Source organism: Strix uralensis, chromosome 37, assembly GCF_047716275.1.
Source record: "Strix uralensis isolate ZFMK-TIS-50842 chromosome 37, bStrUra1, whole genome shotgun sequence".
NCBI lineage: Eukaryota > Metazoa > Chordata > Aves > Strigiformes > Strigidae > Strix > Strix uralensis.
In genome coordinates this window covers 1,364,009-1,389,914 of record NC_134008.1, presented here as the reverse complement: position 1 = coordinate 1,389,914, position 25,906 = coordinate 1,364,009, and the positions used below count along the sequence as shown (strand labels likewise).

The 25,906-nt window shown below is 52.7% G+C and overlaps 1 protein-coding gene and 1 long non-coding RNA gene across 6 annotated transcripts in view; both read right to left on the bottom strand.

Annotated features, from left to right (window-relative positions):
* The window catches only part of LOC141937094 (uncharacterized), a 786,032-nt gene that overhangs the window by 513,707 nt on the left and 246,419 nt on the right, over positions 1 to 25,906 (bottom strand). The window lies entirely within an intron of this gene.
* LOC141937119 (uncharacterized) lies at positions 1,237 to 19,341 on the bottom strand. 5 transcript variants are annotated; one of them, XM_074854550.1, is made up of 6 exons: positions 18,913 to 19,341; positions 15,842 to 15,966; positions 13,575 to 13,714; positions 10,807 to 10,904; positions 7,668 to 7,959; positions 1,237 to 4,576 (listed from the first exon to the last, which is right to left on the bottom strand). In XM_074854550.1, the coding sequence occupies exons 2-5, from the start codon at positions 15,905 to 15,907 to the stop codon at positions 7,673 to 7,675; spliced, it is 591 nt and encodes a 196-aa protein (XP_074710651.1). In that variant the 5' UTR covers positions 15,908 to 15,966; positions 18,913 to 19,341; the 3' UTR covers positions 1,237 to 4,576; positions 7,668 to 7,672. The 5 variants fall into 5 exon arrangements, with proteins under 5 accessions (XP_074710651.1, XP_074710652.1, XP_074710654.1 ...); XM_074854551.1 differs by having other exon boundaries at positions 7,668 to 7,895; XM_074854553.1 differs by lacking the exon at positions 7,668 to 7,959.

Sequence of the window (25,906 nt, the reverse complement as noted above, 5' to 3'; positions counted from 1 at the left end):
CTGCTACGATTTGGGAATAATTTTGGGGGGGAGGGGTGATATTAATACATATTAAAAGGCAAACCTGTGCTGGATATTAGATGACTGAACTCCAGTAAGATTTAATTGCAATTTTTTCCATTCAGTTACTTTTTATTAAGCTTGAAATAGTTGTCACATTTTTTTTTCTACTGAGTTTACCAATAGGAGAGTACAGTCACTACTATAAAAGTGTGTTCTGGGATGTAAGCATTCAGTTTCTGCTTGAACTACCAAGACAGGTGATTCACCATTTCACTGAGAACATTCTTGTCTCACTACAGAGAGGGCAGCTTTGCAGAAACCTAGGCAGGAACAGGGGAGGCACAATCTTTTGTGGCAATATCCTGGGCTTATCTTAAATTGCCTCAGCAGATAACGGTCAGTGCTGGCAGTTTTTCCTCAACTAAGTAACGTGACATCACCTCCCCGAATGGGAGGAGTGGAGCGTAGCCAAGGCACAGCAGCCCTTTCATTTACTGAGGTACTGCCTGAGAGAATATGCCCTGGGGTTGTGGCAGGGTGGAGGAAGAGGAGCAAGAAGCCACTTCTAGAAGCTTGGGTCTTCTGCTTTGATTAGGTCACAGCTACAAATAGCTTTAGGACTCAGCCACACTTAGTATTTTACTCCTACTTGTACACGATGCTTTTAGAAACAACAAATTAAAAAATGGAATGTAGAATTAAGGAGGTTGATTTAAATGACAGCAGAAACAAAAAATTACAGATCTCAGAGTCCAGCAGCTCCTTAAAAGAGTCTTAAACATCAAAAGGCAAGAAAAATCCTCAGTCTGACTTTCAGTGTTTTAGTGCTTCCGGCCTTTCATGGCAAAACCATCGGCAGCTATTGGTTTCCTGGGCATGAAGTATTTCACTGTGCCTGTTCTGCTGGTGATACAGTGTACTTCATATTTACTAAATTTCAGAGTTAATGATTATGCTAGTAGCTATAGCCACTGCACCCCTGGGGATAATCATAAGATTGGTCAGCTGAGACACTGAAACTTATAAAGAATTCCATACCTTAGAAAATAACTAGAACATCCTGGGCCATAAAGACAATGTATAGAATTGTGCTGAGAATGAGTTGTTTGACAACCTGGCAAAGTGATTAATCGATCAGTTAACTTGGCAATGAAACCAACTTTTGAGTGTCCTGAAAGTGAACTGTCTTCATTATAATACTGATTCGCAGAAAACAGACTCTACAACTCGAAATAGAGTTATACAGCAGGTATGTTTTACTCCAGCCGGGGTGCAAGGGGATTTCTCCACAAAGCTTGCACCCCAACAGCACATTTTACCAAAAACTTATCGAGTGTGGATATACATATTCATTGATTACATAAGACAAACATACATATGCATGAGTGAGGCTGGGTCAGTTCTAGAGGCTGGTGTCAGCAGTTTATGTTCTCTTTGCACCTGCCCATTGCCTCCTGGGGGGCGTCTCCGGGGGTCTTTGGGAGGAAGGCTCACAGTCCTCCTCACCTTGTATTTTTTCCCGGAGCATGCGCAGATTCTCTTGGCCAATTTCTTGAACAACAAAAATGTTTTTCAGCCGGTTTACTCATCCTATCTTCAAAGGGAACCAATGAAACTTCTACCATCCGTACATGGCTATCTTTACTCATTACCGAGGCCCAACTAGTCAGAGCACACCTGTTCCTCAAGGACAAAAATGATATTTTGCTGAACACTGCAGTTCTTGGTAGATTTTCACAGGAAACTGCTTTGTTTGATGGACACAGTAGTCCTTGGTAAAATTCCACAGAACAGTCTGGGCAAGCAGGATTCTTAGCAATACTAAAAAATACTATAAGTAATACTATAACTTGCTAGAAGTGAGTAAATAAGTTGCTAAGCAGTTTTCTATAAGTAAATAAGTCTTAAAACAAGTGATCATTCCTCTGTATCAATTGTCCAACCCTTGGAATGTCACCCCAGCTGCTCTTCCACACGAGCACCACTGATCCTGCCCCAGGAGACCTGGAGAGTGTCAGGCATGACGACAGGACTCTGGACACGACGTTCAAAGGCATTCGGGCACAGGTGATCTTCTCAGTCCTGCTGGGGAGTGGAAGAGGTTTGAGAAAGGAACAGACCCTGCAGGTAGACAATTGGTTGTGCCATTGGTGTTAGTAATGGGTTTCTATGCCATTAATACCCTCCCTGAGGAAGAGATGGGATTCACCTGATGAAGTGGGACAAAACTATTGTGGAGGTTTGAACTCAGCTGGCAGCCAGGCGCCACATGCCCGGCCGTTCACCTCCCCCTCCCCAGTCTGGTAAGATAGGGGAGGGACAAAAGAAGAGAATTTGTGGGTTGAATAAAAAGAAAGAATTTACTAAATATAACAAGAGAACAACAGTAACAATAGTGAGTTCAAAAAGAAAACGGGTAAAATGCAGCAGTGGCTTACCGAGCGCGACAACCACCCCCCCACAGCAACAACACGACCCAGCGAGCAGACGGCGCCCGTGCAAGCCCCCAGCGAAAAGCCGAGAGAGAGAGAGCGAGAGAGCGCGAGAGAGCCCGCCCACCTGGGCATGACATCACAGGGTATGAAACACTCCAATGAAAATTAACTCCATCCTGGTCGAAACCAGGGCAGTCTCCACCCCTTATTCCATACCATTGACGTTATGCTCAGGTTTCCAAATACATCTTTTCCAAATACACCCCTTTTTTTCCCCAGGTCTCACAGATATCATTCCCTTAGTCTATGGGCCATCCTTCCACAATGTTTGCTGAGTTCATTTGGTCCATAACTTCGGGTTCCATCTGTTATGACAGTCTATAAGGCTGAGGAATGAGGCGGAGTAGGCTCAGTCAGTGGAGCAGGAGGCTTTGGATGTGGCACGGGGATGTTGTGAGGCACCAATTGCCATAACAGGGTTATTTGACAGTCCGGTTCATTGGCTGTTCTCACCTAAAATCAAATCTCCCTGAGGCACACATCGGACCTCTCCATCCTTCTGCATTACCCACCAAGTGCACCCAGGTCCTTGGGCAAAAGTAATCCCACGCATGGGTTTACCTTTACCCACTGCAGGAGTAACCCAGACGGCCTTCCCCAACACATTCCTAATGCGCAGTGCGGGGGCTTTATCCCCATCCATGGTACGTAGGAGGTTTGACTGAGCAGGGCCAGCTTGCTTGGCAGATCCTCTGGGATTGACTAACCAGGTGGCCTCTGCTAAATGCCTGTCCCAGTGTTTGAAAGTTTCACCCCCCATTGCTCTCAGTGTAGTTTTCAGCAACCCATTGTATCACTCAATCTTCCCAGAGGCTGGTGCATGGTAGGGAATGTGATATATCCGCTCAGTGCCATGTTCTTTGGCCCAGGCCTCTATGAGGTTGTTTCGGAAATGTGTCCCATTATCTGACTCAATCCCTTCTGGCGTGCCATGCTGCCATCAGACTTTCTCTTCAAGGCCTAAAATGGTGTTCCGGGCAGTGGCATGGGGCACGGCATGAGTTTCCAACCAACCCGTGGCTGCTTCAACCATTGTAAGCACATAATGTTTGCTATGCCAAGTTTGTGGGAGCGTGATATAATCATTCCACCAGGCCTCCCCATATTTATATTTTGACCATCGTCCTCCATACTAAATGGGCTTTAACCGTTTGGTTGCTTGTCTCATGTCTCACATTCATGGATCACCTGTGAAATAGCAGCCATGGTTAAGTCCACCCCTCGGTCACGAGCCCATCTCTATGTTCCTTCTCTTCCCTGATGGCCTGAGGAGTCATGGGCCCAGTGAGCCATAAATTGTTTACCCCTATGTTGCCAGTCCAGATCCACTCGAGACACCTTAATCTTAATCCGCCTGTTGGTTGTTCTGATGTTCTTCAGTGGCCCGGCTCTTGGGTACGTGAGCATCTACACGAGGTACTCTCTACCGCAGCAGCAAAGAACTGACACATTTGTTCAGAATAACAGGGAGTAGTAGATAGGCCACAGGCAAATTTGTTAAATAATGTAAAACAAAAGTCTATTTCTCCTTGGAAGTATTACATCCTTACGTGCAGTCACCATCTAGAAGTGTATCCAGCTTAGTACCTCTTGAGAAGGGGATTATTTTCTGAAGTGCCCAAGAGATGTAACAACACACACACATGCAATGTGAGGAGGTAACTCAACCGATCAGTTTAACCACTCCTCTGTTTCATCCTCTTAGATGCTTTACAAAATCTCCCCAAAGACCGAGATCTCTTCTGACTTTAGACATGTAAAAGTTGACATGTCTTTTTAGCTTCTGTAGGAAGTGGCAGGCGCTCCTCAGAAGCGATCTATCCCACTTGCTCTCATACTCATCTCAGGACGTCCTGCGGCTGGGCAAAAATTCACTTTTCTAAATTTGTTTATGCACACAGCAAAGGGGAAATTCAACTGGACACATTTACATTCCTCATTTCAGAGAGGCCAAAAGTAATTTAAACAACCCTCCAAAGAAGGATCGATACGGATGTTCTTCATACAAGGTACAGCTGTTCTCCACCGCATCCAGTGCACCACTTCTGCTTCTGTCTTCAGTCTTTCCTACAAGCTAGCTGTTGGGAACAAGAGATGGACGTTTTAACTTCCTCCGTAATCACAACTGCTTTTACACTCACCCCAGACCTCTTGCACCAGCACGCCTCCCTGATTCCAGGGCACATTAGTGTTACACTCACGTCTCTGCCCGCACCATAACTACTCTCCAAAAGCCACCGCGTGCTCTTTAGCTCCTATGCCCCAGTTTGGAATGCAAACAAATAGAACTAATAGAAACATATTTAAATTTAAGAAAACCTCCTCCCCACAACAGGGAGTGCCCTACTACCAAAGCTCCAATAGACCCCGTCCCCTTCAGTCACTTTCCCACTCTTCTGCTGGTATAGATTGAATTTCATTCCCCCTGCTGATCCCTGTACGGCCCCTCCAACTAATCCAGGCAGACAAGTTCATTGACCTTTACACAGCAGCCTGCTCAGTAACGGGCAGGTTGGGATACTGCTGGACTTTGGAAAAGTCAGCTCCTGCTCCAAAGTCCCAAACAACCTGGATCATCTCTCTGAATGGGAGGAGGGAATTTTCTGCACCGTCCTGATGTATCGCCGCTGGATGTTAGTTTACTTTGTGACCTGTAAGGCGTCTGGAAGCAGAATATGATCACTGAGATGGCAGATCCTAGTGCAATACATCCATCACTATTTGCTGCTGTGGTTACAGTTAGCAAAGGCCACAATAAGACACATTCTACCAGATTAGGGGGAAACAAGAAACTAATGATTGCCATATCATTGTCCTATCTTCTTCCACTACAGAGTTCAAACTGGTTTAAAAATTGGTGTTGTTAGACCTGACTTCAAAGGCAAGAGGCATTTTATCACTCAGCATTCTTATCAGTGACAGAGCAGAGAGACAGTACGGCAAAGCTCAATGGGGAGGAAAAAAACAATTCTCAAGAGCAGAGGCACTTGCATTCAATTTAAAACTAGGCATAGCCTAGCAGATACACACTGGCCAAAACTGACCTCGCATCTTTTAATGCGTGAAACAGCGCTGAAGGCTGCCCTGCAATCAGACAACTACAGCTGGTGACTTGAGCCAGGATGTTAACCACCGGCGAGTCAGGCTGGGTAGACGGTCTCAGAGCTCTTCTCCCACCTCTGCCAACTAGTGCCACAGCAGGCAGAGCCCCCCGGCAGGCTGAGGGCCCTGTGAGTGCCTGCACCCACCACCTCTCTCCAGGGGCCAGAAAGAGTCTGGAGATCCAACAGATGCCCCCAGCCTCAGGGCAGCACAAGGGAGAAGAAGTCAAATGTGCAAAGTCCTGCTCAGCGTGCAGCCCCGGCCAGGTCTGCAAGAGCAAGGAATGGATTTACCCAGGAACTCTGGAATCATCTGCTGTTTGACAGGGAAGCAACATCAGGGACTCAGGAGTCCTGTTGTCAAGCAACAAGAGGGACAAAGTGGTTGACTGAAGAAAAACCTCCAGGTTTTGTGTTCCCTAAAACATTTTTTTTTCCCCAGGTCATGTCTGAGCTGTGGCCTCTCCTCCCACACTCAGTCCCTCTAAAAAAAAAAAAATAAATAGTCTGTCGGTCTCATACAGCAAGGGTCTTCTACAATTTATGATTATTTCCATGTGCCACGATAAGACAGAATGAAGGACAGGCTCATTCTCTGTCAGCTTTTCATGTGTTATTTCACAGCTGACACATACATCAAGCTTCTGTACAAGCTGCTTGACATAAGTGCCAGGAGGTTTATTTTTCGGCCTGCCTAATACTCTTTCTGATCTTTTGGATCAGCCATATACAGAACAGACTTCAGTATTTAAGGGTTTAAGTCCTCATGAAACTGTGTTGCTAACTGACATCTGCCGAGAAAGGCAGCTCAGGGAACGTTCTAAACAAGAGTAATCTTAGAATCATTTCTATAAAATGAGAGCAACAGCAGCAACAACAGAAAAGCATGCAAGGGTGGAGGGAAAAAGTGAGCCTCGAATAAAGGATACTGCCAAGATTTAGCAATGACCTTAACGATTCAATGCAGCAGGAGAAAATAACCAGAGCATGTAATGCCCTGCCACAGCCTCTCCTTCTGCCAGACACTACAGGAAGGGAAAGTAATCTCAGAGGACCCTGCTAATGGCTCTCCAGCCTTTACACAGTCAATGCAATACAGAAATCTACAAATTAGGGGGTCCCCTGCATAATTGTTTATCCACAGGCATTCTGCTTTTTCTGCTCTGCTGCTAACCTTGCTGTCAATCTCAAAACGCTTTCTGGAGTATATCTCAGCAAGGACGCACACCTGTTGGCAATATCCTCTGTAAAATTATCTGAGCTATTCATGACTCGGCTCAAGCCAAGGCTTGACCCAGCTGATCAGGAGCCTTCAGTGCTCACCATGCCTGCGGATCATCCTCTGATGTGGCTGTAGCAGAAGACTGCCTCTCCTCCCAGGTGGAGCAAGAAATCACCAGGAACAGAAAAGCCCCAGGAGGTGGCAGGAGGAGGAGTGCTCCAACACTTCCCCAGCAGCCACAGAGCATCTGCTTGGGCAAGTGCCCTACCTGAGGGCAGGTACAGACACATCCCTGTGCAGAACCCCTGGTGAGGCAAGCTCTCTCCTGCAAGCCGCTCCTGGCATCAGGATGCTGTGGAGGGATTTGAGGCACTCACACCTCCCACAGCCTCTGCCTCAAGCAGCTGCCCTAAACTGAAGCAGACCCGTACTATGGGGAGTCACCCACACTCTGTTTTCCAGACTCATTTATAACTGTGCAGTCTACAGCTTCCAGTTCTGTTAAAAAAGGAAAAGGAGATTCTGATTCTCAAGTCTCCTGATAGGAAATGCTTTCCAGGTTTAAAAAGGTCGGAGCCAAACACCACGCAGCCAGTCGCTCACCCTCCCCCCGTCAGGGGAATGGGGGAAGAGAGTGGAGGGACACAAGGAAAATGCGTAGGTTGAGATAAAAAACCACCAGTTTAGTGATTGTAATAAAACAAAACACTAAGAGAAAGTACAAATGGGTAATGCACAAGGCGATTGCTCGTCACCCACCGACTGATACCCAGCCTGCTCCCAGCCAGCGATCCTGACAGAACGGAGATCCTGCCATCACAAAACTGGAAGCAAGAGAGAACGCACCTGCTTTATATCCTGAGCATAACGTCACGGGATATGGAACACTCCAATGGCCAGTCTGGGCCTGGCACTCCGGCTGTGCCCCCTCCCAGCTCAAGAAGATTAACTCTATCCCAGCTGAAACCAGGACGCTGTTGTAGCAGATTACTCTGAGTGTGGGAGAGAACTGGAGACAGGCGAGCAAACGCTTCAGGTGACCGCAAAGGAGAGATGGGGCAGTCTGCAGTGTTTCTGTCGGGATCAAAGCAGAAGGTCCAGGGGCTGTGCTGGGGTGTGTGAACCCTCTGGGATGAGCCTGAGGGTACAGGAAGGTCCTGAGGGGACATGATGGGGGCCTGGGGGAACCCCGAGGGGAGCCATGGCCCAATGGCAATCTAGGTCCCTACGCCCTGCAGCGGAACCCCTGCCCCACCCGGCCTGGGTGACGTGTCACAATGTGACCCCCTTTGTGACCCCCCCTTTGTGACACGCCTCCGTGTCACCCCACGGCACTGTATATAAGCAGCATGGCCCCGCAGTGTCTGACAAGACGGGGAAGGGACAGGACAGGAGCGCAGCGAGGACACTCCTGAGCCCACGTCTTTCCCCGCCACCGCCGGCCTTTCCCTTAAGTTGAACCCCCCCACTGTCCCTCCGCCACTTTCCTCCATTTTTGAGGATGGCAGAGACACCCCCCCACCCCAGGGTGGTTTGGGAGGAGGTGGGTGCTCCCCAGGAGAGCAACTCTCCTCCAGAGCCCCACGAGGTGTCCATGGTCCAGCCACTGCAGATCGGTGAGTAGAGGGCTCCCCGGGGCTGGCTCGATGCCGGGACCCCGTTTCCTCGGCATGGTGCCATTTAAAGCTCTTTTCGCCATCTGGGAGGCTTGTTGGCGAAGATGGCGTGTCCTACCGACTCTTCCATGTTTCCGTGTAGGCGAGACACTGCCGGAGGAGAATCCCGAGCACCCAGAGCTCCAACCAGGATGGGATTCTGAGAGCACCATGTTGCTGTCTTCGCTTGACAGCGGCGACATAACAATGGTAATGAGCTCCCCCCTCGCAGGGACCCTTGTCCGTGGCATCGGCTTGTGTGAGCAAAGGGACAAGGGATGGATGAGCTGCTCAGTCATGCAGCACCATCGGCATGCTCGGAGTGACATGTCTTCCCCCCCCACCCCTCCTCCCGTAGGTGTTTGGCGAAAACCTCTGGCCTCAGAAGACGGACATTCTCCTTGTGGCCATCGAGGCCTTGACGGCAGACGATGTCCACGACATGCAGATGGGCAGCGACATCGTGGACATGGCCGTGAGAGACCCAGCGTCCTGGCTGACGGATGTAAGTGCCCCGTGGCTGGACTGTCCTCCTGTGTCAAGATGTGTCAAGTCTTGCTCTTCCCTCCTGCCCTAACCCGGCTCTCTCAGGCACCCAAACCCAATTCAAAGCAGCAGGGAGGGATGGCAATGGCAGCACCGTCCTTACCCATGTCCCCTCCAGGTGCCAGAAATTATGAGATTCATCCACAAAAATGTGGAGCACATCCACATGGAGCCAGCCCGGAAGAGCCTGGACTCCCTGCTGCTGCAGCTGACCAAGTGGAGCCCCAGGGAGGTGGTCAGGAGCCTTCTGAGGATCTCTCCAACGTGTGACAGGTACCAGCCTCGACAGCCTTGAGGGCTCGTTCCCCAGGGGGAGAGTGGCCCAGAGACTCTCTGGCTGTCAGACCCACGGAAAACTGTGGGATATCTATCCCTGAGGAGCAGGGCTCTCCATCCCACCACGCTTCCCCCTTCAGCCAGAGCTGGCCAAAGCAGAGCCCCTGCCCCATGGGAACAGAACCTCACCCCCCTCTGCATCCCCGGGCACCCCAAAATGAGGGGCGTGGGCAGGGCTGGGGTCCGGAGGAGCAGAGGCAGCCCGACTGACCGAGTTTGCTCTGGCTCCACAGCGCTGCCATAGCCATGTGGGAGGTGATGATCTCCGTGCCCTTGGCTTTGTGGAGCGTCTTGTTGGAGCTGCTCAACGTGCTGCAGGACTGGCGGCTGCGCAGGGTGTTCAGCTCTGTCACGGAGGACGCCTGCATCTACCCCTTGGCTGTGAGTGACCCACGCTCAGCCCCAGCGCTCTGCCTTCCCCCTCCTCCTCCTCCTCCTTCCCCTGTTCAGCACCAGCCAGACCCCTGTGTCACATGCTCGGGCCCCCCCCCATGCTGGTTTGGCCCCACCAAGTCTGTCCCGGCACAGGCAGCACTCTGCCCTCCCCCCCTGCCTGCATCCCCCTGCCCAGCTCTGCAGCCTGGAGACCCCAGGAAGGGGCGGAAACCAGAGTCAAGGCAGTTGCTGGTCCTGGGTCAGAGACGTGGAGACTCTGAGGTGGCTTCAAGGGGAGAGGAGACACTTGCCATGGACCGTGCTGGTGGGGGGAGGAAGCCCTGCAGCTCTGCTGGTCTCTCACCACTGTCTCCATTTTAGCTCCTGGCCTGCGCTGACATTGACGTGAAGCAGTTTGCTGCCCTGTACGAAGCCCACAGGTACCTGAGGCGTCCCAGCCCAGTGACGCTCTCGCTTGTGCTCACGGGCCTCATCACACTCTCGAAAACACCTGAAACGGTGAGCGGAGGGGTCAGCAAGGCGAGCCACATTGGCAACCTGGGGCTGGGGCGGTGGGGGGGTCTTTCACCACTTCACAAAAAGACAACGGTGTGTTTCATACAGGCCAGAAAACTGACGGTGCTGCTGCCTGACATACTGGAGACCCTGACGGACGCCAGCACCGATGTCAAGACCAAGGCTCTGGTGTTGTTTATCAACGTGATGGGTCACATGAAGGAGGAAGAGGCCAACCTCATCTCCCTGAGTCTGGCAGAGGAGCTCCTACCCCTCTTCGATGATGTAAGGCTGCCATGGGAGCCTGAGCCGAGGCGATGGCTGCAAGATGGCTGCCCTTCAGTGTGGCCATGCGGGAAGGATTTGGGCAGGGGTCCCCCCCTTACTCCTCTTGCGTAGCCTTTTGGGGCTCTTCCCCTCCCCGCTCCTCTTCCGGGGCCTTTCAGGGCTCTGGGGCCATTGAGCCACAGCTGCAGGTCTGGCCGACGGCTCCTGCGTTCAGGATCTGACCCCAGAACAGCTCCTCTCCCATCAGCCACGCTAACACCCCTGCTCACCATGGGCAGGGTGCTGAGCTCCCTCCGTCCTCTTCCCTGCCAGGAGTCCAGCCGCCTGCGGGAGCTCTCCATCCGCCTCTTCAAAGATGTGATGAAGACTGCGGTGGGGAGAAACAAGAAAAAAATGGTGAAGACAGTGCAGAGTGGCCTGCTCCCACTGTTCTTCCATACGAGTGACCAGATCGAGAGCGTGGCCAAGGTGCAGTGATCAGCAACTGGTGTCGCGGGGAAGGGCGTGCTGACACCACGGGGGTGGCCTGGGCGTGAGGGACAATGGGAATGTGTGTCACCGCAGGGTCCCACTGCGCTGGTCCCACTGCTGCAGAGCTGGAGGGGGAGGTGGGGTCCCCCCCGGCCCACAGGAAGGGTCCCTGCAGCCCCAGGACGAGCAGGGCCAGAGAACCTGGCACAGAGAGTTCCCTGCTCAGTCGGAGCCAGCTCCCAGAGCGCGGGATGGCCCCAGGAATGAAGGGGGATCCAATCCCAGGATCACACCGTCCCCCCACCTCAAAGCCAGGCCCAGAGGAGGAGGATGCCACGTCTCCTTCCCTGGGCTCTGGTACCATCTCCCAGCCTCTGCTTCTCCACAGGCTTCCCGGGACACCCTCAGTGCCTGTGGAGAGTTCCTGCGCTGCAGGAGGCTCAGCTCCGTGGCCAAGACATGGCAGACACACCTGATAGGACAGTGCTTGGTGAGGACAAACCCCAAAGCCCAGGCCTGGCTGGACGGGGGCTGCAGCCGTGCCATGGGGAGGGCTGTGCCAATCTGCATCGCTGCCCTGCCCCAGCCCCGCTGCTCCAGCTGCATCCTCCTTCCCTGGCCTCCAGCACGCAGCCCCCAAGGGCTCTTCTCCAGGAGACCCCGGCCCATCTGGGCCCTGGCAGCGGGACGGAGGGGTCTCAGCACCCCCAGCCCCCTCTACCTGTGGAGCGCCCTGGCCCTCAGCCCCACAGGGCTCCTGGCTGGGAGACGGGAGTCACTGGGAGGGAGCAGGGGTGCTGGCAGGAGGGACTGGACCGGATGGCTGCGGAGGGTCCGTATCAGCCCCATGCCCTTGTGCTCCCTCAGATAACGCACAACAGGAGCAGGGTGGATGAGTATCTGTGCCAGAGCCTGCCCTACGTGGAGGACCCTCAGGCCACCGTGCGAGAGGCGGCCGTCAGGTTCATTGGTGAGTCCCCGGGGAGCCATTTCTGGCTGCCCGGCCCCAGTCCCCACTGGTGGGGCTGGCGGGGGGTCTTGCTGGGTCCCACCGCCCTCGGGAGCTGTCCTTGCCTGGGGACAGCCCTGCTGAGGGGGAGCAGAGCTCTGACATTAACTCTGTGCCCCAGGGCTTGCTGTGCGGCGCCGGCGGATCAGCCAGGAGAGGCTGTGGCAGATCCATGATGGTGAGTAGGGGACAGAGCCCGGGCAGGTCCTGCCGTGCCCAGGAAAACGCTCCTGGGGCAGACGAGCAATTTCAGAAGGTTTTTTTCAAGAGTAGTTTCAGAAAGTTGTTTGTGTCTTAACGCATAGGTTAGCGTATCTCTTTAGTGAGGTCTTGAAATCTTGGAGGAATTTTATTTTCTCACCAAAAAGGAAGGGAATTTGTGGGGAAAGAACAGCCGTCTCTGTCCTGCCCCTTGCCAGGAGGCTGATGATGTCCAGACTCCACATTGTGATGCTCAGATCAATACATGGGCTCGTTGAGGGCACATACAACTCTAGACTAGCTCGTACGGCAAACGAAAAAATGACTCTGTGGCCTGGCCCAGTCCTGAGCTCCTTTGTGTGTCGGGGGCACACGGGTCATTCCTGAGCAGCAGCTCCAGCCGCTCTGGTTGTCTCACCAGCTCCTCCCGGCCAGGGAAGGAGATGGATGGCGCTGGCATGGGCTGGAGGGGGGTCCTGGGGTCTCTGCGGGCAGTGGGGGTTCACGTCTGCTCTGCTCCCTTCTCTTGCAGCGCTCCAGCCCTTGGGGAAAGACTCTGAACTCTCCATCAGGTCCCTGGCAGCCGAGACCGTCTGCATCCTGACAACAGAGCAGAGGCCGATATCAAGGTGGAGCCTGCGGTCGCTGTGCTGCTGGCTCTTCTGACCCTCCGAGAGACCAAATGCTCTGGAAAAAGACTGTACTGGAATAATGATTTTTTTAAATAAAGCCGGAGCCACAAGCCGCTGGGACTCCACAGTGTCCTTCCCACGGGGACCACCCTGAGTGTGCTGAGCAGGGTCCCCCCCGGCCTCTGCCGCTGCCCCCAGGACTGCACACCCGGACCCAGCCCGGAGAGGAGGAGGAGGAGGGAAGCTTTAGCCCATCCTGCCCCTCCCGAGACATCTCAGGGCATGAAAATGCACCCGTGCGCCAAGCTGGCACGTCCCCATTTGTCCCAGCACCAAAATCCTCTCTTGTACTGGGGAGCTGGGCTGGTTTTGACTGGGCACTGGTTAGTTGCTAGAACATTCTGGGTTCAAATTGGGGGATTCTTCCCTTTGAGACGAGAACAAACTACCACTATACAGATTATTGACATTAGGAAAAAAAGTACTTTTTCCACATTGCAAGTAACTAGTTAACAAGATAAATGAGGTGCTTTTTTCTATTTTATTGTATGATTTTTTCACAAGTTTTGTCTTCATACCAGTAAAGGACTAAACCAATGGCCCCGACATGCCTCCTGAAACCAAAGTCCTGCCTTCCAGCACGTCCAAGCTCCTTGCATAAACATTGTGAAAGTGGTGAACCAAACGGGAAACAAAATTCTGAACACAGGAAAATGTCCCCTACCTTTCTTTACCATCTGTGAACGTACTACGGCTCTTAGAAGCCAGCCCTGCGGTGAGCAGGAGGTTGGGAGCAGTTTCAAATTCCGTTAACCTGTGCACATTCAGATGGGATGTATCCTGCAGGGGAGGCGGGGTGCAAACCTAGAAAAAGGAAAAAAACCAAACCTCAAAGGTACAGAAAGATTCTAACAAGGGGAGCAAAGCTGAAATGCCACCCTCGGCACACAGAGCTGCGAGTCCCTTGCTCCTGGCAGCAGAAGATGGTTTCTTATTGTAGCACATTAGATCCTAAACCAAGTGCCACCCAGCATTTGGCTGTGGGAACAACGAGCATTTGGGATTATTCCTGGGAAACGGCAGACACTTCCCTGCATCCCCCAGAGCGCAACTCCATCACCAGGGTCTGCACGGGATACTCTGTGCGTAGCTGATGCCAGCAGGAACAGAAAAGCAAAGGGCTCAGCTCAGGCGAAGGAGTCCCTGGCCCCAGCGCCAGCGTGTGCTCCCAACACACAAACTCCAGATTCCCCTCTGTAGATGTAAACCTGCACATTCTCCACCTCTGCACACAGTTCAGAACATTGTCTCCTCCGGAACAGAGAGCAAAACACCGCAGAGACGTTACAACAGAAAGTATTCTGATACTGAAGAGCTCTGGTTTGTCACGTCAAGCATCAGGCACCCCAGCAGCGCGTGGCTGTGGAAGGCGTGTGGACAGAGATAATTCAGCGGGCACAGGGAATGCGGGAGAGGAAAGCTCACAGACAGACGCCAGAGGATGACAGCTTGGGCATTTGTTGCCAGGCTGAGAGAAGGCCGAAACACCTGACAGAGAGAACTGAAGGCAGGTGATTTTCCATTTCTTGGGTTTGCTTCTCAGTCAGAATGGAGCCGGGGAGACACACAGCTTCAGCACTTGGATTCTGCAACTGTCTGCAAAGTCTCCACAACACAGGTTGGTGTCTATAGAGGACCCCCAAAACCCACATACGCTGCTGGTAGATTCACTTTCAGTCTTTTGCATTTCCTTTTACCCTCCCCACCACCGCTTCTGAAGCAGCACAGGCACTGGGGAGTTGCTGCTTTATTTCCTTCACCACCACCACCGTCCAGCTGCAACATTTTCTTCCAGTTCCAGCAGAGATCACACCTGCGCTGGGCAGCACAGACCGGCCAAGAGCACAGACACATCAAACCAGTGATACCAACCTGCCTGTGCACAGCCATCCACAAATCCCCACCTCTGACTCCACTCACCCACACACCATAAATTCTCTCACGCAATTTGGGTCCAAAGAAGCGACTGCAGAAGCCTGCACCTTAAGTACTGTGAGAAGAGGCTGAGTAGGGCATAAATACACACCACCTGTTCCACCTTCTGCTTCAAATTTACAACAAATCCACAAGCAGAGATCTCGACTCTATTCAGCCCTTCCTTCCCCCTCCATCCAAGTTACAACAGCCACCTCCTCCAGCGCCCGATGCTGCAAGTCTCCACTCCTGCGTTCCTAGATTAAAGGTCCAACTCAGCTTAGGTACATCAATGCTTTGTGTAAAATAAACGCAACTCTAAAGACTCATATTGGCTTAGAATCTCCCTGAGTCAAATACACACTTGTGAGAGAAAACGGGAACATACATACAAGAGCACTTCTAAAGAAATTTATAGGTAATTATTTGATAGAGAATGAACAGAAGTTTGTTTCCAAGCTGACAGCACAGCTATATAAGGAGTCTAACAGCAGTGGACGCTGCCAATTAGATGCTTCACACACCACCTCTACAGAAGTTAAATGAAGTCAGCAGAGTGCCAGCTTCCCCATCAGCAGAAATACATGGCATGGCCCTTGCAGTGGGTGTAGTCATGTCAGTAAAAGAGTCTTGTACGCTTAGAGCTTGTGCTCACTTCTTCTGGCTTAAGGCAGCTTTCTATCAGTGTAACTACTAGAGAATGAGAGCCTGACTTCAGAAAAAAAATGCCAACTAATGAAAGTGGCACAACACTTGTATCACCTAGGAGCACGGCACCTGTGAGGTTTCCTCTGTGCTAACCCCAGGCCAGGGGTAACAGGCTCCAGCAGAGTCTTCCAGCCCCAAACTGGAACAGAGACTCACCGGCTGCAGCTGCAGGGGAACACAGACATGCACGACAAGAGACAGTTCTCTGTCAAGTCAGCAGCTGCCTGACCAAAGCCAGGCTGACCTAGGAACCTGCATGCAAAACCACATTCCAGTCGGGTTTCTTGGCTGCCCTTGTGTGGTCTGTACCTGGCCGCTGTGTCCTGAGCAGCCCCTGTCCCGGACGACACTCTTGCTGGGAGCAGGACATTTCATGGGTCAGATGAGGCTTGTCATGAGGTCATGACTCCAGTTCTGAGCCGAGCACAGGGGCACTACATGGAGATAAAAGAAAGAAAAGGCCACAGCTCGTCTGCAAGGTCAAGGAAAAAGGGGAGAGGTGCTCCTTCAGGAACTCCAAAGGATAAGGGAAGTCTTGTTTTGTTGAAATTATTCATTGTTTCTACTGGCAGATGCTGTTATTTATCTGCAGGGTTCTAGGGAAGTGACATTAAGAAATCCCCATCGAGAGGTTTTCACCATGCAAAGAAAATGAGGGATTTTACAACAAAAAGAAAACTCATACACTTTGTTTCTTTCTTCTAGGACACCTCTGTAACAGAGGCTGGCAGCGCCCCGTGTGCTGTGCTCACCCAGCAGCACTAACCTGTCCTTTCCTGGCAACCTCTGTTCATACCCCAGCTGCGAACAGTCCTGGGGGCAACAACAAGAGCAATGCAATTCAGCATCATTTGCTGCTTGGGGGGGCTTTTGAGGAGAGGGATGGTTTTCTTTGTGTCATTGACACTAAACTTTTGGTACGTTTGATTTCTGAACAAGGCTCAGTGAAACAAAAGAAACTGCTGAAGTAAAAGAAAACAAATCACATTCATAGTTCTTCCACATTGCTCCTGATTGTTTCCAAATGTCAAGCACAAACACCTCTGTTTTTGTTGTTAGATGTATTTGGACAGCCAGAAAAGTTACTGCAACCTTTTAGATACTGCCCCCACAGTCTGAGTGCAAGAACATCTTAGCCATGTCAATGTTATTTGCACACACAAAGGAGTTGCTTCAGTCAGTATTTGTCCTTCTCCAGACCACCCCACGATGGGGGCCTCTATTGCTCTGTAACACAGCACTTACGACGCTTGGAGGGCAGATGTGTCAGGCTGAACACCTCAGACCCTTGCCCAAACCAGAACCTAGCCAGGTGGGGAGGCTGGTGGACATCGCAGGAGCACAACACAATCCTGCTGGTAGCCCTGCCAGAACGACTGATTACTAATACTTTCAAAAAACCCACAAACAAATGCGTATTTCAAGCCCTTAGAGATGGTAACTCACTGCTTCTCTTGTTTCTGGGGTAACAAGGTTTGTGGTAACCATTTTTGATGAACAGGACAACTTTCCAGCCAGCAATAAGCTGCAGGCAAAACACCATACGTGAGCATTTAGAGGAATCACTTGGGGGTTTTTGTTTTAAAGTGCCAAGCTTAACACCCAGCAGGACGTTTCCCGCTCCGCTCTAACAAGGAACGGGGCAGCTGAGTCCAGCCCGCTGTATCACAACAGCTGACTCAGCTCCCCTGCACACAGAGCCTGACTCTGCCACTTACATCCGTCAGAGTTCCAGAAGTGCAGGAGCCAGAAACTCACGTAAATCAATCACCATTCCACCCCAGGACTCACATTTAAATATACAGATGCCCAGAATGCTCCTACACTACAGCCAGTGCAGACCGTGGTCCGCATACTGAAATGGTTTAGATGGGTGCTGATGGCACCCTCCTATGAGAACAGCTTTCCCAGTTAACCCCATAACACAGCTGTGGACATGCAGTTACAATCTACAGCAACATATAAGCTGTTGCTTCTCACTTCTCTCCTTATTTTTGTTTAAAATGAAGCTGGTTTTAACGTGGACTTAACCTTTCAGAACACAAACACTTGCCAACTCCTGCGGATGGTGTTTTCCACTTCCTCTGGACCTCAGCTGTCTAGAATTGGAAGTGTTAGCAGAACACTTTGTAAATAATTGGTAAAATTGCTGATGTCTGAATTGTTTTCCCTTGGCTCCTTCCAGCCAAGAGAATCACAATTAATACAGCTGTAGGCTTAATGACAAGTCTTCAGTCAGACACGGCAAATTCCCCCCAAAATCCCAATGTGTGCTCACAAACATGAAAGAAAACATTTTTAGAAAACCCTCCACAGCTCAAGTGATGCGTACTAGGTGAGTGTGCCACTAAATTCACTTGTGTGGTGCACAAATGCTACGCGCTCATGGACAGACCCCATGTGCTGAGCTTCACCGTCACTGGAAGCTTAATAAGTGCCTGTTTTTTAGGGTCTGAAGTGAAAGTTGCCCCTCAGTCCGTGCGCGGCTGAAGCTGGGACAGCGACACGCTGTGCATCCAGCCAGCCAGGGCTGGGTGTGATCCCGGGGCCTCGAGAGGAAGCGTTTGAACCTCAACAAGCTGAGAATGGAACTGCTGCACAGGTCAGGAGCAACGTGCTATTGGCACTTTTTACAAGAGTGAAATACTCTTGTGCTGTTGTTTTGGGTCGCCAACGGGAAGAAAATATATACACCTGTCACAGTTACATTGGCAGGGATTTTGTTATTCCTTTCCTCTGGGTTTCTAAATTCTAGAAGTAAATTCATCCTCTTAATTAGACTCTGATGCCATAAAAATTTTATGATGCCATAAAAAATTAGACAAACTCTGCCCTAAGCTCTGGCAGGAGAAGCAGCCCAGGCAGTTTTTCCCTTGGGCTCTGTCTGCCATCAGCAATGGGATTCAACCATAAAATGGCTCCTTCCCCCACACCAATATCTCACCCCGTGCCGCAGTAGGGATGGGAAGCTGCTCCCAGTGCCCAGCCAAGGCCATCTGGCAGCAGAGCAGTTTCCTTCAGGCCTTTCCCAGCAATCCCAGTCTCCCTCCGGAATCCATCGGAAGCAGTTTGTGATTAAAGGTACCTGCTGGAGATACCTCCCGGGCTCAGGGATTTACAGTGAGAGGCAAAATGGAATTAAAGCGGCCAGATGAGGCTGGGTCGCTCCTCCACCAGGACAGTGCTGAAGGACGTTGCCTTTCCAGCCCCAAACCGCTGCTCCCCGCCCCCCCCCCGCCCATTTCAGCTTCCCCCGGGAATTCAGCACCAAGAGCCACCGGACAGCCCGAGGGGCCGCGGGGGGGTGAAGCCGCTTTTCTGTTTTTTTTTCCCTTTCCCCCCCCAAACCTCCCGCCGTTCCAGGGTCCCGCTGTACTCACCCAGAGCGGCTGCTCCCTCGCAGGGGCCGGGCGAGGCTCCCTCCTCCCGGGGGTCCCCACGGGGGGGCCGGAGGCGGCGGGGGCTGGGGGGGGGCAAGACGGAGCGGCGCTTCGCTCCCTCGGAGGGCGCCGGGCGCGGGGGGGGGCAGTTTCCCCGCTGCCCCCTCCCGGGGCCGGGGCTGTGGGGGCGGCAGGGGGGGGCGGTCCTCGGCGCGGGGCCGGGACGCAGCTTCTGCCCAGCAAAGGCGGCCGGTTCGCCGCCGCCGGCACCGAGAGAGCCGCTCCGCTCCGCCCGCTCCGCTGCCCCCGCTGGCGCCCGGGGCTCAGCGTCCCGCCGCTCCCCGCCCGCCGCGCCGCTCCCCCGGCCCCACCGCCGCTGCCGGCCGAGCCCCCCCCGCCAGCGCCGGCCCCGGCGGGAACCTCCGCGGCTGGGGCCGCTGCCTCCACCGCTGGGATCGGCCTGAGGGGAGGGGCGGGACCAGGAGCCCATTGGCAGCGGGAGGGGAGGGGGCGGGTCCAGGAGCCCCATTGGCAGCTGGAGGGGAGGGGGCGGGGACAGCAGCCCCATTGGCAGCTGGAGGGGAGGGGGCGGGGCCAGCAGCCCCATTGGCAGCTGGAGGGGAGGGGGCGGGGCCAGCAGCCCCATTGGCAGCTGGAGGGGAGGGGGCGGGGCCAGCAGCCCCATTGGCAGCTGGAGGGGAGGGGCGGGGCCAGCAGCCCCTCTGGGCACCGTTCCCGCCCCCAACCGACCCTCTCCCTCAGGCCCCAGAGGGCGGTTCCAGTGCAGCCACCTCCAGCTGAGAAATGTGCTGTGCTGGCCGGATTTCAGTCACACGAAGCGTTTTTGGCCAAAAAAGGGCCAACGCAGCCCCAGTGCACACTCTGCAAAGCCCAACACCGGTCCCAGGCCTAAGCTGGCAGAGGCGGGCGAGTGCCCTGCAGGAAGGGCTGGGGGTGCTGGTGCCAGCAGGCTCAGGAGCAGCCAGACTGGGCCCGGGCAGCCCCGAGGCCTGGCTGCAGCCTGGGGTTGGTGTTTGAGGGAGGGGCTGCAGGTTTCTGGGACCTCCAGAACGGCCAACAGCCGCTTCACCCACGGCACGAAGCCAGGAGGGAACACGGCTGGGAGAACTGATGCGGGCCGACCCTGGGGAGAGCCCACGGCACCTGACACTGTGCTCAGCAGGAGAATTTGAAGACAGCAGGGGAAGGGGGATGTTTAGGGTGACAGGCCCTTTGTCTTCCCAAGTCACCACTACGTGTGATGCACCCCTGCTTCCCAGGGAGCATCTGGACATCTGCCTGCCAGGGGAAGTGCTGCATGAGCTCCTCCATTGGCTTTGGGGTGCGTACAGCTTTGCTTCACTAATTAAAGTGTCCTTCTCTTGACCCTTGAGTTTATCTCCCTTTACTGGAACTTACCTCATTTGGGAGACATATCCTGATAAAAAAATAGTAGCAGTTAAGAAAATGGCATCGACTACTTGTCCGTGAAAACTCTGGACTGAATTCTATGGGTTTTGCTCCCTACTGGGGTAGTCCAAAAGGCTCCAGGAAATTCCTGGGAGGGGTCCTGGGCTGGGGGGCAGCTACCAAGCATGGACTCCCACATGGATGACACCCAATTGGGTGGGAGTGTTGATCTGCTCAAAGGTAGGGAGGCTCTGCAGAGAGATCTGGACAGGCTGGAGCGATGGGCTGAGGCCAACTGGAGGAGTTTCAATAAGGCCAAATGCCGGGTGCTGCACTTGGGTCACAACAACCCCCAGCAGCGCTACAGGCTTGGGGAGGAGTGGCTGGAGAGCTGCCAGTCAGAGAGGGACCTGGGGGTGTTGACTGACAGCCGGCTGAACAGGAGCCAGCAGTGTGCCCAGGTGGCCAAGAAGGCCAATGGCATCCTGGCTTGTATCAGCAATAGCGTGGCCAGCAGGGACAGGGAAGGGATCTTACCCCTATACTTGGCCCTGGTGAAGCTGCCCCTCGATGACTGTGTTCAGTTTTGGGCCTCTCACTCCAAAAAGGCCATTGAATGACTCGAGCGTGTCCAGAGAAGGGCAACGAAGCTGGTGCAGGGTCTGGAGCACAGGTCTGATGGGGAGCGGCTGAGGGAACTGGGGGGGTTTAGTGTGGAGAAGAGGAGGCTGAGGGGAGACCTCATCGCCCTCTACAACTCCCTGAAAGGAGGGTGCAGAGAGGGGGGAGGAGTCTCTTGAACCAAGTAATAAGCAATAGGACAAGAGGGAATGGCCTCAAGTTGCACCAGGGAGGGTTTAGACTGGATATTAGGAAGTATTTCTTCACAGAACGGGTTGTTAGGCATTGGAATGGGCTGCCCAGGGAGGTGGTGGAGTCCCCATCCCTGGAGGTGTTTAAGAGTCGGGTCAACTTAGCACTGAGGGATCTGGTGTAGTTGGGAACCGTCAATGTTAGGTTAATGGTTGGACTGGATGATCTTCAAGGTCTTTTCCAACCCAGACGATTCTGTGATTCTGTGACTGCACATTGCTGGCTCACAGTCAGTCTTCCACCCAATATTAACCCCAAGTCCTTCTCCTCAGGGCTGCTCTCAATCCACTCCTCACCCAGCCTGGATTTGTGCTTGGGATTGCCGTGACCCATGTGCAGGACCTTGCACCTGGCCTTGTTGAACTCCATGAGGTTTGCACAGGCCCACCTCTCCAGCCTGTCCAGGTCCCTCTGGATGGCACATCCCTTCCCTCCAGTGTGTCAGCTGCACCGCACAGCTTAGTGTCGGTGAACTTTCTGAGGGTGCACTCGATCCCTCTCTGCATGTCACCAACGAAGATCTTAAACAGCACCTGTCTCAACACTGACCCTGAGGAACGCCACTCATCAGCACTCTCCACTTGGACTGTGAGCCACTGACTGCAGCTCTTTGAGTGAGACTGTCCAGCCAATTCCTTGTCACTGAGTGGTTCATCTGTCAAATCCATGTCTCTCCAGTTTATAGACAAGGATGTCATGTGGAAGGAAGAGTGTCTACTGCTTTGCACATGTCCGGGTAGATGACGTCAATTCCTCTTCCAACTGTTCTTTTGGGGACCAGCAACTGGTGAGTCTGGTGTGTGTGCATGTCACATTGGTGTGCATGTCAGTGGGTGTAACCAGTAGTGAACATCAAACGGGAGCAACCAGTGAGTAGAAGAGGCCTGGGAGTCCAGTATTTTTGAGAGTGTAAGTCTAGATTGGATAATAGAGAGCCCAGAGGGTCCATAAGTATCTGCTGGAGGAATAAGGTTGCCCAAACCACCTCCTGGAGAAACTGTGGGGTCTTGGGTGTCTGCTACTGATAGGTCTTGACCCAGAGTAGAAATTGTCCTTTATAGTGAAGAGCATGAGCAATGCTCTGCCTGGGGATGGATGAGGAGTCAGCTGAGGGGTCAACATGAGAGGGAAGAGCAGCATGGGCAATGCTGTGGTGGGTGGATGTCTGCTCCAGACCTCCTGGTCAGAAAGAGGATGTAGATGAGGCCTTCAGACAACTGGAAGAAGCCTCATGTTGGCAGGCCCTGGCACTCATGGAAGACTTACACTATCCCCATATCTGCTGAAGGGGCAACAGAGCAAGGTGCAAGCCACACAGGCTGCTTTTGGAGCTTGTTGGCTTGTCCTGAGAAGGGTGACTGAGGAGGCAGTGAGGTGAGGTGCCCTGTGGGACTTCATCCTTACAAACAAGGACGAGGTGGTCAGGGATGGAACAGTCAGAGGTGAGAAGGTAGAACTGAGGCTCCTGAGAGAAGGGAACAAGGCTTCATGAGAGCAGGCTTTGGCCTGCTGAGGGACTTGATTGGAAGAACCCCATGGGATACCACCCTGCAGAGAAGAGGGGTGCGGGGAGGTGTTTGATTGTCAAGGATCTCTTCCAGCTCCAGAAGGCTCCACCCTGACATGCAGGAAGTCATGCAAAGGTGTCAGGAGGCTGGCAGGGATGAGAAAGGAGCTCCTGACTGCAATGAAGCATAAGGAGGCAGCACAGAGAAGATGGAAGCTGGCTGCCTTCCAGCCCCAGGGGCTCTGTGACTGTGCTGGAAAGAGCCATGGGGGTGTGTGTGTGTGTGTGTGTGTGCTTGTCTGTGCATGGGGGAACAGGGGGACAAGGGGATCCTGGGGCCAGTTTCTGGGTAGATGGACGGTGTAAGACCAGCTCTGGGAGGGATCCATTTTTTCTACTTGCTCATGCAGAATTATTGTGACAAAGTCGGTGCTGAGATCAGACTCAGTGCTGTGGAGCAGACCCCAGCAAGAAATAACAGCGTTCAACAGTAGATTTGCAGTGGTGGCCACCATGTTGGTTTTGCAAGGGGGGCTTCTGTCCATTTACTCAAAGGATCTGCTACTACCAAGATTCACTTGGTGTTTCAAGCTGTCGCTGGCAGAGGTCCCACGAAATCAATCTGCAGCTGTGGCCATGGGTCTCCAGTCTCTGGTGCTGGGCTGGGGCTTTTACTCCAGTGTAATCTGCACTGGTCACGGCACAAGACAGACAGCTCCTACCCCAGAGATCTACATCCTTCTTCATGTTAGGCCAGCTCTCACTGTCTTTTACTCTGCTCAGAGTGTTTGCCTCAGCTCATGGATGAGCTTGATGAGATTCTCCTTGAATATTCTGAGGCACAATCCAATGCCTATCGCCTTCTGCATCTACTGCATAAGAAATATTCCTTTCCCTTACTATGGGGATTGACCTGATGGGCCTGGTCACATGACTGCCTTGAATTTCCCTGGTTCGAAGGTGACATTTTCGCAGATTTGGTGAAGATGATGGGTTCTGTCACAATGACTCGAAGTCACTAGTTGTGCAGTTATTCAGCCTGAGTTTACCCCAGATGACCCAAGAGTGTTCATGGATGCTCCTGTGCCTGCTAATAACCAGACCAAGTTTCTCAGGTTCCCAATGGCCACTTCAGCTGTGGGTCATCCCCAAGAATCTGCTGCCAAGGGTACCAGGATCCATGGTGCCACCCACAGGAACCTGGGCCTTCCCAGTAGAACCTATGGATCTTGACAAAAACTTGCTCTTGAGTTCCCAGACTGCAGGGAATGCATTGCATTTATTGTCACTTATGTTGGTGACTGTATGTTGCTCTGCAGAAACTGAGCTACTTTTCAAGATTTCCTGAGCTCATTTTCTACAGCTTTTAGTTTTGTTTCTAAATCATGTACTTGTCCAATGTCCACCTCCACTTATTTAATTTGTCACCACTGCCTATATCTGTGGAGCAGAAGATCTTCCTCTTTTTTGATTAAGATGGGTCTCTTAATCCAAGCAGATTCCTCAGCAGGCCAGAGCCTGCTCTCCTGATGTCCTGCTCTTTGCCTTCTTCCCTTCTCTCAGGAGCCACAAATCTGCTTTATCACCTCTCACTATTACATACCTGACCAACTTCTTCCTTGTTTCTAAGTATGATTTCCTGCTGGACACCTCCTCTCGCTGGCACTTCAGTCACCCTTGTCTGGAAGATTTTGTCAAGGAACTCCAAAAAACTCCTGGAAGGATTTCACTTTGTTATGCTGCCCCTTCAGATAATATTGTGAAAATTTAGGTCTGCTATAAGGAGCAGGGCATCTTCCAGTTGATGAAGAAGGATTCATCTATTTCCTCTTCCTCATCAGGGGTCCATAAAAGACATCAACCCACCAGAGTTTTGCCCATGACCCTTGAGCTCTCAGCTGAATTATCATCCCCAGGCAGAGCTCCTCACACTCCTGCTGCTCTTTCACATAAATGGCAACTTCCAGTCTGTGTCCAGCCCCATGGCCTTAGAAATACCTGATCCCCAGGACCCCACAGTTTCTCCAGGAGAGGGGATTTGTAGTGCTCTGCAAATTCTCATGCTGTTCTCTTGTGGGAGACACCTCAATCAAGATGGTCCAGCTGCACGCAAACATGAAAACTTGACTAAATTGTGCTTCAGTCCTGGGGGAGCTTGAGAAACTCTGGGATTCAGCAAATGGAAATCATTTGAAGTTTTACAAGGAAAACTGGCCAGTCCTACATTGGCAGGGAGCAGGGGCCCAATAGCCCCATACATCAGGACAGGCTGTGACCTGACCAGCTGAGCAGTGACTCTGAGGACAAGGGCCAGGACACTATGAGGGATGCCCTACGAGCCAGGAGAGGATGGACACGATGAACAAGGGCAGCTGCCTACAGGTTTGCCTTTGGAGGAGCATCCGCCATCCACGCAACCACAGTTACCATCCCCCTCCACTCAGCACTGGTGTGGCTCCACACACATGGGTGTGTCCCAAGGTGTGGCTCCCCATTTTGGAGAAGTGGGGAGGACCTGGAGAGTGTTGAGTGAAGCTCTGCTAAGGTGAGGTTCGGGATCTAGTTCCCATGAGCTGTGTGGGGTGGCTGAGGGACCTGGAGTTCTTCGGCCCAGTGGTGTGGAGGCTCCAGTCACTATAGGAGTAGCCTGAGAGTGACTGAGGGGTGATTTCAGAGATGATGGAGCTTTTCTTTGTAGTAAGATATAACATGAGAAAGAACTAATGCCACGAAGTGCAGCTGGGGAGGCTGAGGCTGGACACAGAGAAATGTCACTTGAAGGGCAGTGCTGTGGTGTAAAGGTCACCCAGAGGGAGACTGGAGCAGCCCCAGGATTTGTGTTTCAAGGAGCAGCCAGGGAGGATGGAGAGATATCAGTAAAGGAAGGAAGATGCTCAGGTGAGAGCAGGGTATGCTAGCCGGGTGGATGTCTACAGCCTGTGGAGAAAGAGGTGCAGGTGTGGAACACAGTGGGACAGCCTGTGGTAGAGATGATAGAGGGATGAAGAACATCGGAAAATCCCCCAGCAGAGATGAGCTCTTTCTGCCCTTGGCTCTGGCTGTTGTCTCTGCCACTGATGCCGATGAGGAAGCACCTTCCCCTTACAGCACTGGGTCTCATGGCCTCCCCTTCCCCACCCGAGAGCCTGGGAGGTGTTGGACCGTAGTCCTGCCCTTGGCATTGCCCATCCCCACATCACACTG